A 20521-nucleotide genomic window follows, 5' to 3' on the forward strand; every position below is an offset into this window, starting at 1 on the left:
GTCATCTGCTCCGCGGGCCGATATCTAACTTGGAAAAGAATCAAGGGGCACTTCTTCGTCAAACATGACTTTAAGGTCATTACAACGATGAACTTACAGTTTGGTCGCACAACAAACCCCTTATAAGACACTCTAACCCCCTTGGGACCTTTTAAAGACACTTTCTTTTGTCGGCAATCTATCTTAGCATCATACTTACCCAACCAATCCATCCCGACGATGACCTCAAACCCATCCATAGGGAATTCTAACAAGTTGACCGGTAAATATACCTTCCCTACCAACATGGATACATCTCTATACATCTTAACACAAGATACCGACTCTCGCGAAGGTATAAACACATTATCTCTTACAAGCTCATACTCCCCCAACCCATAGACAAGGCATGACCTCTAGACACAAAATAGTGGGTTGCCCTTGAGTCAAACAAAATGAAAGACGATGTATTATGAACAAGAAAGGTACCGGTAACTACATGAGCATCGTTCTCAGCTTCCTGTTTGCCCATCATAAAGAGCTTCCCGCTACTTTTCTGGCCTCCACCCTGGACCGAGGTGTTTGAAGTAGTCGGCTTAGCTGCCGAATTCTGAGTCACACTGTTGTTCGGGCGCTGATAGGATCCTCCACTGTTGCGGTTGAAGCCGCAATTGTTGTTGTTCTGCCCTCCATGGTTACCCCAAGACCCATATGGCCTGTTGCTAGCGAAACTTTGGCTTGAAACCTGAGAGAAACTCCCCTGATAAGCTCCTGAAACCCCTCCAACTCTGGCACTGGTACAGTCGTGCCTCTTGTGACCCACTCCCCCACAGTTAAAGCAAGTAAGGTTGGAGTTGTCACTAACACTCCGACCACCACCTCCTCCCCATGCTCGAGATCCCCCTGAAAACCCAGATCCTCCCGAAAAAGCCCTAGACTGCCCATAGTTACTCTTCTTGCGGCCTGACTGATTGCCACTTTCACTCTCTGCTTTCCTCTTTTCAACAGTTCTTTCATTAGTCTCCTTGGCCAAATCTACCAATCTCTCCGCATGTCCAGCCCGTGCATAAACTTCCTTTAGGTCGATTAGAACTCCAGCTGGTAACCTGTTCATGATCTTAGGAGCCAACCCCTTTTCGAACCGAAGAGCCAAACCTCGCTGACCCAGCTGCATATCTTCTGCATATCGAGATAACTCCAAGAACCGGTGATAGTACTCTGTGACCGTCATATCGTTCGACATAGTGAAGGAATCAAACTCAGCTCTCAACTTGTGGCGGATGTGTTCCGGCACAAACTTTTCCCTCATAATACTTTTCAGACCTGCCCATAGTATAACATCAAGCCCCTCATCCTGGTAGTATGCCCTTGCATCTTCCTTCACATTCTGCCACCAAACTGCAGCCTCACCTCTCAGGTAGTACACCACCTGCTTAACAACCAACTCCGCCGGACACTTCACAACCTCAAGAAGACTCTCCATCTCTCAGTGCCGGTTATCAAGCAACTTAGGTTCTCCGGTGCCCTCGTAAGTCGATGGGTTAAAGCGGGCAATTATGGTGCTCAGGTGGGTTGCGTCCACCGATTTCTCAGCCCCCCCTTACCCACATTCTTAAGAGCCTTAAGGATTGCCTCCTGCTGCACAATCATGCGGGCTACGTCATCTGTGGTCATCTCAGATGCTTGGATATACGCTGCTGACCTCTTTGGCGGCGTTTTGAGCTGATAGAAGCAAGGAAACATAAGCACATAGCCTACGGCTCAGAAAAAACATGAACCTCCGCTAAAGAAGTACTCGGCCGAGTATGGTGCGATGCTCGGTCGAGTACTACTAGTACTCGGTCGAGTGTTTCACTCAAGTAGCCAACGTCAAAGACATAGAAAACATACTCGGTCGAGTATGGATGATACTTGGTCCAGTATGTCTCACTCGGTCGAGTATGCTATACTACTCGGTCGAGTGATCACAAACAGTAGCTACTGCCACTCATATCCCAAACAACACTCGTTCGAGTGCTTGGTTACTCGGCCGAGTACCCTATACTCGGTCGAGTACCAGCCCTGCTCAGTCGAGTCATGGCAAAAACGATCTGTAAACTATCGTTATCATACGTAAACATGCTTTTCTATCAAAATATATACATATGCGCAACTACCCTTTTAAAAGCCACGTATTAAACATATCACATGCTCAATATACTTCATGTTCAAGACCTATATATACAAATTCGCAATTCACTTTTCACGTACCACCTTATTCATGTTCTTCCATCATTTCATCCAACACTTCACAAGATTCAAGCTACAAGAAGTACACACACATGACTCGAACATACAACAGTTCCAAAGACTCCCCCCATGTGAAAGGCTCAAGATTGTAAGGGCCTTAATGCAACTTCAGGACATCTCCCAAATCTTTGCGGTAGCTCCAAACAACTCTCCTTGGGTTCATTTTATTTAGACTCCCTATGTTCATTGGGTTCATTAGTTTTAGGTTCCAGAATCGTCGCTCCGATACCACTTTGTGACAGCCCCACATACCAAGGTGCCTTACCAGGACCACCCTAGCATAAGAGACCGTCACCACCTCGGTTGCCAGATGGTAGTATATCAAAGTTACCAATCCAAAACACAATTATTAAAGTATAACTGAAAAAAGTTTACGTTCCAAAATCAAAAACCAAAATAAAAGTTACTATTGTTCAACAACTAAAACCGAATGATAAATCTCATGACAACAGAAGTTAAACTCAAGTGATGACTCCCTATCTTGTCCCAAAGCTAATGACCATCATCATCTGTCACAATCTGCTCACCATCCCCGAATGGATTACCACAGATTTACAAAACAACGGGGTCAGTTTACCGTATAACTAACATAAGAAAAGTACGATAAGATAACAGATGATCATCATCCACCTCCACTCCCAATCACAACATGTAACTGACTACACACTAAAGTGTGTAGCCCTGCCAGTGGGGGACCGCAGCAGTACCCACCTAAGCTCCCGCTCATCAATGACCGATAACGCTATCCATTAATGTGCACATCCCCTCCTATGGCGGGTTCCACAAAGGGCGAAACTAGGCCGTGAAGCCACTCCCGTCAGTGGCTCTACTCAACCGAGGACGCACCTCGCGAACATCACCATCAACCATCACAACTCCAACACCCAACTCCGAAACCAAGAACAACAGATAATCACAATATCAATCGTACAATAATACAACATATATCTTACACCAAATAAACAGTAAATCGAGTAGGGAAACCCTACCTTAGCACAAACTTCAATGAGATACACAAGCAAGTTAGAAAGGCTCCTCTACGAATTCTCCACCTAACAACAACCACATAATTCCAATTACCATATGCAAAAACCCCTTTTCCCCAAATCACAAATTAGGGCAAACCCTAAAAGACAAATCAATAGACCTTATGAAATCAAAGGCTTACCGACACAATCGACGCAACGAAGGATGAACTAGACTCACAAACGATCCGGACACTTGAGAGAGAGATTTGGAGAGGATTAGAGTTACGTTGTGTAGTTTAGGTTTTATAAAAATGATTAAGAACTGTAATCGCGTATTAAAATAACTCCAATCCTTTCTAAATCAAACCGAAGAAATAATACCCGTCAAACCGGATACTCGATCGAGTATAGAGTATACTCAGCCGAGTATCCTCTACTCGGTCGAGTATTCCCATATTCGGCTGAGTATTCCTGGGCAGTAAACTGTCCCGAAACACATGACACACTTACTCGGCCGAGTAAGCCATATTCGACCGAGTAACAGACTTAGAAAACCATGGTATTATAGTCTTCCCTCCTTAAAGAACTTCGTCCCCGAATTTCACACTATACGCACAAAACAAGGCCAAAAACTAGAACACAACCCCTTAACAACTACTGCCAAAACAAACAACTCCCACTACATGAAAAAAAATTCCCAACACAAACTGATAAGAAACACCCAACACAACTGACAAGATGACACAAACATAGCTAAACCAACTCAAACTGACTCAAAACAAGCATGTGAGAATCTCCTACCCCCTCTTAAAAGACAACGGTTAGGTCCTCGTAACCAAACATACCTGATAAAAAAGATGGGGAAAACGCTCTCTCATAGCCTCCTCTAGTTCCCATGTGGCCTCTTCTACATTATCATTAGACCAAAGCACCTTAAGTAGAGGGTCTCACCATTCCTTGTCTTGCGTACTTTGCGGTCTAGGAACCTCCGCATAAGATAAAGACTCATCAACCTCTATGTTCTCAACCTCAAGTACATGTGATGGAACACTCACAAACTTCCGAAGCTGTGAAACATGAAACACGTTGTGGAATCGATCCAAATCTGGTGGTAACGCTAACCTGTAGGCCAACTCACCTACACGATCCAAGATCTCATACGGACCAATGAACATCTGGCTTAGCTTACCTTTCTTTTCAAACCTCATCACCCCTCGCATCGGTGACACTTTCAAAAGGACCTTTTCACCCACTACGAACTCGATGTCCATATGGTGCAAATCTGCATAACTCTTTTAGCGATCCCGAGCTGCTCTCGTCTTTTGACGAATTAGTGAAACTTGCTCAATCGTATCTTGCACCATCTGTGGTCCTAAAACCACTGCCTCTGCACTGTCATCCCAACAAACTGGACTTCGATACTTCCTGCCATACAAAGCCTCGAACGGTGCTATTCCTATACTGGTGTGATAGCTGTTATTGTAATAAAACTCAATCAAATCCAGCCTATCTTCCCAGCTTCCACCAAAGTCAATGGCACAAGCCCTCAACATATCATCCAAAGTCTTGATAGTCCTTTTAGTCTGACCATTTGTGGGAGGATGAAAAGATGTACTCATCATTAAAGTCGTACCCATCAAATCCTGCAACTCGTGCCAAAACTGTGATATAAACCTCGCAGCTCGATCTGACACTATATCCTTAGGCACACCATTTAACCGAACCACATCCTTTCTGTAACCGAAAGCTAGATGTATCTCTAATACTCCGTATTTATATTTTTATATAATAATATTTTATTGTATTTATACGAGTTATGTTTGAGACGAAATAATAATATAATAATTATTATTATTTTAGGATGACAATGATGATAATAATAATAACTGGCAATAATAATACGCAATACGATGTATGTATACGTATCCACATACTACCTTATGTATATATACCCTCACCTTATATACTCCACCCTTATCCACCCATCACCCTTATCCACTAAAAACATCAACACAATCCTCACCCACCAAATTTTAGAGAGAAAAGAAAAAAAGAGAGAAAGGAAGAGAAAGTGGAGATTTTGCCCTCCTCTTCGAGATCGTAAGGTAAACCGTTTTAAACTAGAATTTATATTATTTAATTTATACCGTTGACTCACCCGCGACTTAGACCCACCATGTGACCCACCGTGACCACCATAGGACCATCGTTGACCACCCAAATGGTGGTTGACCGAGTATATATAATGGATTATAGCTGTTTTGTGCGACGGTCTTAAGACAGATTTTTGACCCACCTTTTGTGACTATCTTGGGCCGAACTGTTGTGATTCATTAATCTCAAATGTTTACATATTCATAGTATGATAGTTTAATTTAGTCATAAAATTAAATCGGATCTTATGCATGCAAAACATAATATAAGAGTAAAGAAAATCGGTTCCTTACATTGTTGACTCGGCAAAATGGGCACTAGCAAGGTCACCTACCTTGCTAGATCTTGAGCTTTCTTTAGTGGATGAGCAAGATTCAAGTGTAGAATCTCTCCCCAAGGATTGTACCAAGGCAACACCCTTAATAGATTTTATTAACATAAGACTAGTATTAATAAAATCCTACCGTAAAAATTGACACAAAAATATATATTATGCTCTTGAAAATTTCGGTTCAAGAGGAGGTAATTTTATGAGCTCTCTTTTCTTTTTCAAAGTATAGAGTTAATTTTTATCACACTCTAAAAAAAATATCACATACAATTTTTGTGTGTTCTTATAGAAAATGAATAATTGGAAAAATGAGAACAATTCACATTATCTAGGGTAAGGGGGAACCGGTTTTTGGAGGGAGGAAAAAGGGTGCCAATGCATGCACATTTGCTTTTTAGGTTGTTTTATTCAAGGTGTAGGCATGCAACACTATCATATAGAGGTTAATCACGATGTGTTCCACTAAACAACTCAATTATGGCACACTAACCCTTATCCCTCTAAAATACACGACACACCCATAATGTGGTAGTCCATTTTATTTTTGTCATTTGTCAATTGTGACATATGTGACATGTTACTTGACATGTTACATTATAATGTATTTTTAAAATATTAAAAATCATCATACAATTAAATATGTCACAGACAAAAATAATTAGTAATTCACAATTACTTGTACCAAAAAGGGTCATATAATCATAAACTACACCAACTTGTATTTATAATAAATTATTCATTCTATTTTGATTGTTTCATAAACAATTAATTAACCTAAGTAATAAAACAATTCGATTACTTAGACCGAATCTTATTTAATCAAATTACAATAAGACACGTAATTTTACTCGCAAAATAACTAGTCAATTTTAAGGAATTTAATTAACCCGTATCGGCATACGATTAATTAAATAATCAATTAAGAGCATTACCCTATAAGTATGAGCTTAGGGGATCAACTGTTCAACACCGTCGTACGACTGTAATGTCAAACTCTAGTCAGCCAATCATTACGGATATGTGTGGACCAGTTGACTAAGAAGTATTACTTTCCCTCATGTATTCTTAATATGAGATTTAAACATGTGATCTCAATATGATCAACAATGTGATCGCATTATTGTCGGGGACACTCCAACAATCTCCCACTTGTCCTCGACAAGTGTGCGTCACCAATTCTCTTGTCCTATTACTATCTCCCACTCAATGCAAGGTGTCTTTCAGGTCGTACTTGCAAGTGATCATATCGAGAGTGGTTTCCTCGATCTGGAGAACAACTGATTGACCGGAATTATCTACCATAGATACCTTCCGAGTGTGGCCACGCATTTCCAGTTCATTACTCCTCGATTGGCCCTGAGACATTGTTTTAACCCTGACAAGGGGTGGACAATTCCTATCGCACTATTCCCTTCGACTAGCCACAGCTCATCATAACCCAAAATAAGCCCTTTGACCCCATTTACGAAGGTCGTAGGAACATAAATCAAAGTTACTCTGAAACTGTGCCATCTTTGGAGAATAGTCTTTAGTCAAAAGAATCGACTCATTAGAATACTATAGTAGCTCTTGCCACGACCAGGCTATATAAATTTGCCAGAACTCTATAAGCGGTCATTAGGCCCGACAAAGTGTTCCTAACCGTCTGCCTATGTGATCGACTAATCATCTCATATGACTCTATGGCACTTGAACTTGCCATCAATCGCATCACACTCTAGTCACTTCGAGACGTCACCTCGAGACGTCACCTCATACAAGTGACAATGGGCAAATACTATGTTAATCCGGGTTCAGTTTAACGGAGTTCAATATTGTCTCTACAACCCGTTCGGATGTAACAAAGTATAAAAGGAGTTTTTAGATTTAAAAACTCGAATGAAAAATGTGATTATCACATATGAATAGTCAATACCTGATTACTACTTCATATTCTTATAATCCAATTTGATCTTGTATGTAGTTGTTCATCTCAATCCAATTAAAATGACATATGACATGACTCATCATGTTAAGCCTATGAGAAGGCTTTGGTTAGTAGGTTTTATCAACTTCTTGTACCTTACTCAACCTTACTACATACTCGTTTTCCTTTGTAATATATACATTTGCATTACAAAACTTTCTGAGTACGTGTCTAGATTCAATCTAGACATAGGCTCTCTAGCCTTAGAATAGCTCCCACTGTTTTCACAATGTGCGGGACCCATCCTCTTGCACATCTCATGATTGCAAGTGTACTCAATTTCCGTTGTAAGCATCTCTCATTGTTCTTTATTTCCTAGAACAATTCTAGCAAATCCATTTCTTAAATAACATAGCCACAATGGTTACTTTACCATCTTTAGGTGTTTCGAATACGGTTTTTGTCCGAAACCTTATGCAATCTCAACAGTCATTAGTGTAAGCCCTTACACAAATTTGTGAATTGCATCAATAACACTTAACTTTACATCCTTACTGCTTCCTTAAGCACTTAAGAGCAACTTATATGGCTACCTGGTAACAATTACTTAAATTCGATTTGGAACAATTCATCATACTCAAAGTATATGAAGTGTCATACATTATTTCCATTTAATTTATTTGGCAGCGGAAGCAAATGGAATCAATTAAATATGTTCAAATTGATTGAACTAGTCATGAATCTTATCAACATAAGACTTCCTTTTTTACGCTAATATCATATAGATTTATCTCCATAAATCCAGATATTATAGATGTATTATATTTCTCCAAGTCTTAAATCATTCCCAATGATCAATATGTCATCCACATATTAGACTAATTAAAATTACCGTAACTCCCACTAAACTCCATGTATAAACACAACTTCTCGACTTATCGAGAAAAATTTTATAACATGATCAAAACATTGATTCCAACTCATTGATGTCCTACTTAAGACCATCTCTTAAGTTTCACATTATCTTAGGATTGCAAGAATCTACAAAACTCATGGCATGTATTGAATACATTCTTTCTAATTGAAGAAGTGGGTTCTAGACTCACTCGCTATATATCATCATAATGAAATACAATCGCTAAGAAGATCCAAATAGACTTAAGCATTTCAACTAGTGCGAAACCCTTTGCCACGAATCAAGCTTTGATATCTAACAAATCCACTTGGAATTTATTTCGGATTTACATGGCTCTAAACCTTGTATTGAGTTGTGACTTAAACATTCTCATGTAAGTCATATGATCATTACTTTCTAGATAGAAGTAACACTAATTCATCATCTTCAACAAGTGATGAGATTAACCTCCTAGGTTTCGAAGAAACAACTGAAGGAAAAGTATATCTCATTATACAACATATTCTTATATGTTTCAAATTTAATTTGTCATCAAATTAACTAATGATCTTATGCATGCAAACTAAAATAAATAAGTGAAGAAATCATTTTCTCGCCAATTAAATTTCGGTCATATTAGGCACCAACAAGATCTCCTTCTTGTTAGTTTTTGAGCTTTCCATTAATGGATGAACATTTTTGACTTCAAATTAGAAGCCCTCCAATTAGTTGCACCCAAGACAATCCCTTAAACCCACAAATAAACATGTACTAGATGTTTGTAATGTAGTTTACCTTAAAATCTATTACTAATACTCATATACTACTTCTAGTATTATTAGTGTTTGATTTTCACAAATTAGATTCATCAAACTTGAATTTTTGATGAACAAGAGAGAGAAGTAGTAGGTTTTCATAAAAACATGAGAGAATGATAAAAATAAGAAAAATCCACTCTATGCTCTAACCAAAACCGGTTGGTTATGGTCTATAGACCAAATTTTTCTTTTTCTTTTTGTCTTCACAAGACAAATTGGTGTAAGGCTTTTGCATGGTCATGTCACTATCAAGTGTCATAGACAAATGAATAAGACAAATGAACAAAACAAAATTTCTCACAAGCTCACCCAATTTTCGGTTTACATTTTGTAATATGGAGTCCATTTTATTTTTGTCAATTGTACAATTGTATGTCATGTGACATGTGACATGTCTTATGTCATGTTTTAATTTAAAATGCATATTTAACAAATTAAATATCATTTACAAATTAAATAAATCATATTTAACAAATTGACTAGTAATATAAAATTACTTTCTCATAAAATGGTCATTTAATTACTAGTTAGTATAATTCACAATATCTTGTAATTATAACTAACTCATCATTCTCATCTCGCGTGTTTCGCAAACACCGATTAATTTTAGTAATATAACTTCTTAAATTACTAAATAAAATCTCATTTAATCACATTATAATAAGATGTTATTTTCTCTCTTATAACAATTTGTTCAATTTTAAGGAATTAATTAATCAGACGGTATACAACTAATTAACCTTTTCAATTAAGGGAATCGTCCTTTAGGTGTGACCTTAAGGGATCAATCGATCACCAACGTCGCACGACGCGTAATGTCAAACTCTAGCTTGACCAATCATTACCGATATGTGTGGACCGAGTTGACTATATATATTATGTATCATCCCTTCCGTATTCTTGTAATGAGATTTAATAATGATATTTAAATCATGTGATCGCACTATTGTTGAGGACACATTTCCCAACAATCTCCCACTTGTCCTCGACAAGTGTGCGTCACCAATTCTCTTGTCCTATTACTATCTCCCACTCAATGCAAGGTGTCTTTCGGGTCGTACTTGCAAGTGATCATATCGAGAGTGGTTTCCTCGATCTGGAGAATAACTGATTGACCGGAATTTATCCACCATGGACACCTTCCGAGCGTGGCCACGCATTTCCAGTTCATTACTCCTCGAGTGGCCCTGAGATATTGTTTTAACCCTGACAAGGGGGTGGACAATTTCTATCGCACTTATTCCCTTCGACTAGCCACAGCCATCATAACCCAAAATATGCCCATTTGACCCCATTTACGAAGGTTGTAGTAACACAAATCAAAGTTAATCTGAAACTGTGCCATCTTAGATGAACAGTCTTTAGTCAAAAGCATCGACTCATTAGAATACTATAGTAGCTCTCGCCACGACCAGGCTTTATAAATTTGCCAGAACTCTATAAGCGGTCACTGCCCGATAAAGTGTTCCTAACAGTCTGCTTATGTGATCGACTAGTCATCTCACATGACTCTATGGCACTTGAACTTGCCATCAATCGCATCACACTCTAGTCACTTCGAGACGTCACCTCATACAAGTGACTATGGGCGAATACTATGTTAATCCGTGTTCACTTTAACGGGGTTCAATGTTGTCTCTACAACCCGTTTGGATGTAACAAAGTATAATAGAAGAGTTTTAAAGTAAAACTCGAACTACAAATGCGATTATCACATATGAATAGTCAATGCCTGATTACTATTTCATATTCTATAATCTAATTTGATCTTGAATGTAGTTATTCATCTCAATTTAATTGAAATGACATGACTCATCATGTTAAGCCTATGAGAAGGCTTTGGTCAGTAGGTTTTATCAACTTATTGTACCTTACTCAACCTTACTACATACCCGTTTTCCTTTGTAATGTATACATTTGCATCACAAAACTTTCTGAGTACGTGTCGAGATCCAATCAAGACATAGGCCCTCTTAGCCTAAGAATAGCTCCCACTGTTTTCACAGTGTGCGAGACTCATCTTTTTGCACAACTCATGATTGCAAGTGTACTCAATTTCCGTTATAAATATCTCTCATTGTTCTTTATTGCCTAGAACGATTCTAGAAAATCTACTTCTTAATTAACATTGCCACAATGGTATCTTAACCATCCTAATGTGTTTTGATTATGGTTTTGTCGGAAACCATGCGCAATCTCAATTGTCAATTGTCAATTGTGTAACACCCTTACACAAAATTGCATCATAAACACTTTGCATCATAGCCTTAATGCTTCTACAAGAACTTAAGGGTAATCTTTATGGCTTACTTGGTAAAGATTACTTAAATTCGATTTTGAAAACAATTCATCATACTCAAGGTATATGAAGTGTTATACATCATTACTCATTTAATTGATCCGGCAGCGGAAGCAAATGGAATCAATCAAATATGTTCACTAGTCATGAATCTTATCAACATAAGACTTCTTATTGACGCTAATATCATGTAGATTTATCTTCATAAATCTGGATATTAAAGATGTATTATATTACTCCAAAAGTCTTAAATCATTCTCAATGATCAATATGTCATCCACATATCGGACTAAATAAAATTTTTGTAACTCCCACTAAACTCCATGTATAAACACAACTTCTCGACTTATCGAGAAAAGTTTTATAACATGATCAAAACATTGATTCCAACTCATTGATGTCCTATTTAAGACCATCTCTTAAGTTGCACATTATCTTAGGATTGCAAGAATCTATAAAACTCATGACATGTATTGAATACATTCCTTGTTTTGAAGAAGTGGTTTTTAGATTCACATGCTGTATGCGTATCCTCATAATGAAACACAATCCCTAAGATGATCCAAATAGACTTAAGCATTTCAATTAGTGCAAAACACTTTGCCACCAATCAAGCTTTGAAATCTCTCTTTATTAGTGCAAAACCCTTTGTCACTAATCAAGTCTTTTTATTTCGGATTTTCATGGCTCTAAGCCTTGTATTGAGTTGTGACTTAAACACTCTCATGTCTTATGTAAGTCATATGTTCATTACTTTCCAGAAGTAATCAACTTGAATCGAACGATTTCTTTTGTAAGTTAAAAGCTCTTTACTTTCTTAAAAGTAGCATGAATTCATCATCTTTAACAAGTGACGAATTTAACCTCCTAGGTTTTGAAGAAACAATGTCTTACACAAAACGTCTCATGTAGCCAAGAAAGACCAGTTTCTTGCGACATAACATTCTCTGTGGCATTCTTTGTGGCTCTTTGAATAATTTCTCCCACTCTGTCTTCTAAAAATAAACTTGTATTTTAGAAAGACAGTTTCACGAGCCGCAAACCCGTCGTACTCGTGATAATTGAAGAGGGAAAAATGAGCATTTTTTTCTTGTGAAAAATTACAAACATGGTACCCTTACCATTTCATATCTCATATGATTCGATTTACTGGAAAAATAATTTAGACAAAAATGATAAAATCCCCAAAAGGATCAAGTAACTCAAAGTAACTTGATTGAAGTCCATACCATATCGAATAGCGTTTTATTTCTTATCCAACCACACATTATTCCATAATGTGTGCTAAGAGAAATCAACTTGTGATACTATATCACATTTCCTTTGGCTTATATCAAAGTCTTCACTTTGATAATCCCATCACGACTAAATCGTGATTCCTTGAACTCTTTAAACTTCTTCAAAGATTTTTCTATTTACCTTATTGAGTGAACACATTAGCGTCAACTTAAATCGTTGGTAAAAGAAAATGATTAACCTATTTTGGATCAATGATTTAAAACCTCGATCTCCTTTTCAACCAAAAGGCACGAGATATCTTGCTTTGAATACAAGATACGCATATACCATTAACAATCTAATGGTTTCAAGAGTACTCGATAACTCTTTGCGTTCATCATTCCAAAATTCAAGGTTTAATCTTGGGTTACCAATTTGAGTCTTGCATCATCTTCATGATATATCATTCTAGTTTGGTTTAGAATATAATCACCTTGATAATGGGATAGCCATACATCAAATCGTGGTGTATAGGGTCACAAAAGTAAAACCTCTTTTGTATCTTAACAAGTTTGTATTCTTATTTAGAGTTTATGTACTTAATAGTCACAATTAAGTATAACTCCAAACCCAAAAACTAGATTTAGTACACAATGACTCTATCTCTCGACTTCATTGTTGCTAGTCGTCATATTCTAATCATCTTATGTGTCGAATACAATAATGAAAACCTCCACTGGTTTCTAATATTGACGAAGTGGTACTAGCAAAATTTATGTTTTAATCAAATAAACATTTAAAGAAGAAGGTCCCATTAGATGTCCCACAACTAACTTGTTGATTCTTCAATAATTTGGGGTAGTTTCCTTTCTTGTGTCCAACATTTAAGACAATGGAAACTTTATCGTTCGGGATTGATAGGTTTAGTATCGTCATTCTCAACAACTTTACCTTTAACATTACCTTGTATCAATTCCATTATAATCTTTACTTCTTGAACCTCGTCCTCATCTTAACGGTTTAAGAGAATGCTCCCACTTATTTTAATAAGTCTTTGCTTTGAGAAGCAAAAGTGAATTCATGAAGATCACTCTTCATTTGTTCGTTTTAGTCTTAAAACTTTCATTGAAGTGGTTGCGTTATTTTGGTCAACTACGAATTCTTGACAAAACTAATTGCCAAAACAATTTATCGCTTCAAGGTACTTAATTCATTTAAGTACATGAAAAACAATCCATTGTAAGTAGATGTGTTAGTCTAGAATCAAAAACCTGTTTGATAATGAATAACTTTAATCTATACTCTTGCAAGAGATCCTTAGCAATGGTTAATTCGAGGTCTTTAGAAGAAAATTCAAATTTTGTCTTTAGTTACGATGTTTTAATGGAGTTTTGAATCAAAAACGAAATGATATCGTATATGAATTGTGGTAAAGAAATAGAATAATATAACAACGGAATAGTGGAAAACTTAACATTTATAGTTTTACTAGTACTTGTAAACAACAAGTAAAGCATTTACATAGTGACCTCTACCCAACTATGATAAATGATTCCAAGATCCAAATTCATATTAACTTGGGCACGGTGTGGCCGTTACATCCCTTATCAATATAACTCAGTGGATTAACTCTTTAATCGATTCTACTTTTAGAACTCTTGGTCGATAAAATTACATTAACTTTTATCTTTAGCCCAAAACACATTCAACAAGGGGGCGGTGTGGCCGATAAAACCCTTATCGAAAAACTTTTGTTGAGTTCAATCCAAATTTCGAATAAATGTGTCCATGATCCAAATCCACATCAACTTGGGCACGGCGTGGCCGATACATCCCTTATCAACATGAATTCGGTGGATTGACATTTATCACCCACTTCCCCTACGTAACAAGGTTTGTACCCCGGTGTGGCCGAGTGCACTCCCTCACGAAATAGGTTTTCATGGTTTCTACTATTTGGTAAGGCTATGTCTCAATTGATTGTTTTAGCGAGAGGTCATGTCAATTTATTATCTATCATGTTTTAAGTGAACTAAAGCGGTGAACTATGATAATTTTAATTGACACGGTCGATAAACTCGATGAAAGAAGATGCATGTTTTAGTTATGGCGATTTAGCGACGCATGCGACATAAAAATAATATGCAAACATAAAAATAAATCCTAGTATGGCCTTCCTAAAATAAAAAAACTATTTAACTATTACATATTCGGAAACCAACTCCATTGGTCCCTTGAACTTCGGTTGTGGCACGCATCTCGAGGTAACACCGTCTTTATGTATCGCCATTCTTGAAGAAATCCGTCTTTGGGAACTCCGAAGTAAATAAAATTACATAATAAATTACATAATTTCCTATTATACATTTGTAACTAAAATAAAATAAATCTATTAAATTACAAAATCTGTGATACGAGATCACAATAAATTACAACCGAATCGATATTCCCATACATTTCGGGTAATACCAATTAAAAACTAAGGCCATACTAAGCAAAAATTACATAATTCAAAAAATTACGTACAATAAAAATTATGACAATCATAAATAAAATGCAGCATTATAATATGTATGAACATGCCCAATTTTATGCTAGATCGCCTTTAAGGAGCCAATATCGTATATTACACGGTTTTTACGGATTTGCGTGATTCAACGTTTTATAATCACGATAATTACATAAATTCATATTTATGCACAAGTTAATTACCCTAACCATCTTAGGACTCAAAATTAGTCTCCACTAACCATTTGACTATAATTAACTTATATTTCTTAAAATTGTTCATAATGGACTTAAAATTACAAAATAAAGCCATAAACTTCAAATAAATCACAAAAATTTCAAATAAATTAAAAAATTTAAAATTTAAACTCATGACCATTCTGGAAAAATACCATGACACTCATAATGTTCAAAAACTTAGGTTAAAAATTTCGAAATTTATCGGGAAAAACAATGTTGCGGTTAATCGGATTTATCAATAAAAATCATAAAAACATGAGAAAAATTATATTCATCAACTTTTCAATTTTAGATCTGAAAAAGATAATAAAATGCAACATGTGACGTTTTTCCTTAGTCATGAAGTATGTTTTAGCAATTTTTCACTAATTAAGTCACTATTTATGCTATTTTTCATCAAAAATCCATAAATCATGCATGAAGACTTCATTATAGCCTATTATTTTACACACATCTTGTAAAATTGCATGTGACAACATACTAAATTTCTATGACCAGATTCGAAATATTTCTCATATTAACCTATTTTTCATCTAAATCCGATTTTTATAATGAAAAATCCATTTTTCGAGCATAAGAACTCATAAAATTATGAAAATTTCCAGATCATCTAAAAATAATATATGTGAAAACATATCCAAAAACCACCTGAAAATTCAAAGTTTAGCTAATTTTCGTCCAAAAATGACATTTTTATCATAAAAATCACATTTTAATGCCAATATTATATAAAATGAACAATAAAATCCATAAATTAACCAAAATATCCTAAATACATTTTAGGATCAGAAACTTTTACATGCAAAAATTAATTTTGTGATATATCATAATAACACAAATTATACAAGTTTTATATGTTAATCTTTATAACTCGGAAAAACTTTTAACCGATTTGCATGCAAACAACCATGGCTCTGATACCAATTGAAGGAAAAGTATATCTCATTATACAACATATTCTTATATGTTTCAAATTTAATTTGTCATAAAATTAACTAATGATATTATGCATGCAAACTAAAATAAATAAGTGAAGAAATTATTTTCTCACCAATTAAATTTCGGTCATATTGGGCACCAACAAGATCTCCTTATTGTTAGTTCTTGAGCTTTCCATTAATGGATGAACATTTTTTACTTCAAATTAGAAGCCCTCCAATTAGTTGCACCCAAGACAATCCCTTAAACCCACAAATAAACATGTACTAGATGTTTGTAATATAGTTTACCTTAAAATCTATTACTAATACTCATATACTACTCCTAGTATTATTAGTGTTTGATTTTCACAAATTAGATTCATCAAACTTGAATTTTTGATGAACAAGAGAGAGAAGTAGTAGGTTTTCATAAAAACATGAGAGAATGATAAAAATAAGAAAAATCCACTCTATGCTCTAACCAAAACCGGTTGGTGATGGTCTATAGACCAAATTTTTCTTTTTCTTTTTGTCTTCACAAGACAAATTGGTGTAAGGCTTTTGCATGGTCATGTCACTATCAAGTGTCATAGACAAATGAATAAGACAAATGAACAAAACAAAATTTCTCACAAGCTCACCCAATTTTCGGTTTACATTTTGTAATATGGAGTCCATTTTATTTTTGTCAATTGTACAATTGTATGTCATGTGACATGTGACATGTCTTATGTCATGTTTTAATTTAAAATGCATATTTAACAAATTAAATATCATTTACAAATTAAATAAATCATATTTAACAAATTGACTAGTAATATAAAATTACTTTCTCATAAAATGGTCATTTAATTACTAGCTAGTATAATTCACAATATCTTGTAATTATAACTAACTCATCATTCTCATCTCGCGTGTTTCGCAAACACCGATTAATTTTAGTAATATAACTTCTTAAATTACTAAATAAAATCTCATTTAATCACATTATAATAAGATGTTATTTTCTCTCTTATAACAATTTGTTCAATTTTAAGGAATTAATTAATCTGTATCGGTATACAACTAATTAACCTTTTCAATTAAGGGAATCGTCCTTTAGGTGTGACCTTAAGGGATCAATCATCACCACCGTCGCACGACGCAAGTAATGTCAAACTCTAGCCACCAATCATTACCGATATGTGTGGACCAGTTGACTATATATATTATGTATCATCCCTTCCGTATTCTTGTAATGAGATTTAATAATGATATTTAAATCATGTGATAGCACTATTGTTGAGGACACATTTCCCAACAATCTCCCACTTGTCCTCGACAAGTGTGCGTCATCAATTCTCTTGTCCTATTACTATCTCCCACTCAATGCAAGGTGTCTTTCGGGTCGTACTTGCAAGTGATCATATCGAGAGTGGTTTCCTCGATCTGGAGAATAACTGATTGACCGGAATTTATCCACCATGGACACCTTCCGAGCGTGGCCACGCATTTCCAGTTCATTACTCATCGAGTGGCCCTGAGATATTGTTTTAACCCTGACAAGGGGGTGGACAATTTCTATCGTACTTATTCCCTTCGACTAGCCACAGCCATCATAACCCAAAATATGCCCATTTGACCCCATTTACGAAGGTCGTAGTAACACAAATCAAAGTTAATCTGAAACTGTGCCATCTTAGGTGAACAGTCTTTAGTCAAAAGCATCGACTCATTAGAATACTATAGTAGCTCTCGCCACGACCAGGCTTTATAAATTTGCCAGAACTCTATAAGCGGTCACCGCCCGACAAAGTGTTCCTAATGATGCTTATGTGATCGACTAGTCATCTCACATGACTCTATGGCACTTGAACTTGCCATCAATCGCATCACACTCTAGTCACTTCGAGACGTCACCTCATACAAGTGACTATGGGCGAATACTATGTTAATCCGTGTTCACTTTAACGGGGTTCAATGTTGTCTCTACAACCCGTTTGGATGTAACAAAGTATAATAGAAGAGTTTTAAAGTAAAACTCGAACGACAAATGCGATTATCACATATGAATAGTCAATGCCTGATTACTATTTCATATTCTATAATCTAATTTGATCTTGAATGTAGTTATTCATCTCAATTTAATTGAAATGACATGACTCATCATGTTAAGCCTATGAGAAGGCTTTGGTCAGTAGGTTTTATCAACTTCTTGTACCTTACTCAACCTTACTACATACTCGTTTTCCTTTGTAATGTATACATTTGCATCACAAAACTTTCTGAGTACGTGTCGAGATCCAATCAAGACATAGGCCCTCTTAGCCCAAGAATAGCTCCCACTGTTTTCACAGTGTGCGGGACTCATCTTTTTGCACATCTCATGATTGCAAGTGTACTCAATTTCCGTTATAAATATCTCTCATTGTTCTTTATTGCCTAGAACGATTCTAGAAAATCTACTTCTTAATTAACATTGCCACAATGGTATCTTAACCATCCTAATGTGTTTTGATTATGGTTTTGTCGGAAACCATGCGCAATCTCAATTGTCAATTGTCAATTGTGTAACACCCTTACACAAAATTGCATCATAAACACTTTGCATCATAGCCTTAATGCTTCTACAAGCACTTAAGGGTAATCTTTATGGCTTACTTGGTAAAGATTACTTAAATTCGATTTTGAAAACAATTCATCACACTCAAGGTATATGAAGTGTTATACATAATAATAATAATAATAATAATAATAATAATAATAATAATAATAATAATAATAATAATAATAATAATAATAATAATAATAATAATAATAATAATAATAATAATAATAATAATTATAATTATAATAATAATAATAATAATAATAATAATAATAATAATAATAATAATAATAATAATAATAATAATAATAATAATAATAATAAACCCGTTAGAAATAAGACTTATGTAATCAAAAGCAAGGTACTAAAAACTCTCATTAATCTAACAAGAAATATGTGATTAAACAAATGTGGATTCACAAGGATTTACTTCCTGATATTAACGAATTAGGACCCAACTTTGTGTGGGTACCTAAAACAAACAAGTAATTCTTTTGCAGGTCAAAGTGAGTAGAAGCAATCAATGGTATCTCGAAAGTGGTTGTTCGAGACACATAACTGGGGATAAATCAAAGTTGCTCTCGCTGGAGGCCTATAATGGTGGTAGTGTGACCTTTTGAGATAACAAGAAAGGAAAGATTGTTGGTATTGGCAAAAAGGTATCTCAAAGTCAGATTCCATTGATAATGTGCTATATGTTAAAGGTTTAAGACATAATCTCTTAAGTATATCACAGTTGTGTGATCGTGGGAATAAGGTTGTATTTCACTCTAACACGTGTCGTATCTTTCGTGAAGGATGTAGCAATATCATATTAGAAGGTAGAAGAAAGAATAACATTTATATTTTTATATTAATTCTATTTCATCTGCCTCTCTAACATGTATGAGTGCCATTACAAATGATCTAACTATGTGGCGTAAACACTTTTGTCATATAAACTCCACAACAAAATGGATCATAATTTGTCCGCTACATAAACTCCACAACAAAATGGAGTCATTGAAAGAATGAATAGAACTCTTGAGGATATGTCGCACAATGTTACTTTGTAGTGGTCTACCTAGAAACTTCTGGGCAGAAGCTGTAAACGCAACATGTTATATACATAGCCGTGCTGTAAGCAAATGTTTTATTACGAGGAAGATGATAATGATCCATATTTTTGGCTTACTCATAAGGCTCCTCCCGAGCTAGGAGAAAATGAAATCAAGAGATTAATGGAATAAATGCCTAGAACACCCACAAAGCAAAGGAAGTCAGAAATCAAGCAAGGACTAATGTTGATTCATCTATATATTCTAAACCTAAAGAGTCTCCTAAAGATTCTCTAGGACATGAAGCTACTGGTAAATCTACACAAAATTCTAGCTTGAATTCAGGGGGAAATCTATAGGATATGGTTACCT

The 20521-nt window shown here is 35.7% G+C and overlaps 1 protein-coding gene across 1 annotated transcript; it reads right to left on the reverse strand.

The window, feature by feature from the left end:
* Positions 1–1542: 1542 nt before the first annotated feature.
* LOC141613989 (uncharacterized) lies at positions 1543–4456 on the reverse strand. Its single transcript, XM_074432737.1, has 2 exons — positions 4250–4456; positions 1543–1701 (listed from the first exon to the last, which is right to left on the reverse strand). The coding sequence occupies exons 1-2, from the start codon at positions 4454–4456 to the stop codon at positions 1543–1545; spliced, it is 366 nt and encodes a 121-aa protein (XP_074288838.1).
* Between the last annotated feature and the right edge of the window lie 16065 nt (positions 4457–20521).

Source organism: Silene latifolia, chromosome 11, assembly GCF_048544455.1.
Source record: "Silene latifolia isolate original U9 population chromosome 11, ASM4854445v1, whole genome shotgun sequence".
Lineage (NCBI taxonomy): Eukaryota > Viridiplantae > Streptophyta > Magnoliopsida > Caryophyllales > Caryophyllaceae > Silene > Silene latifolia.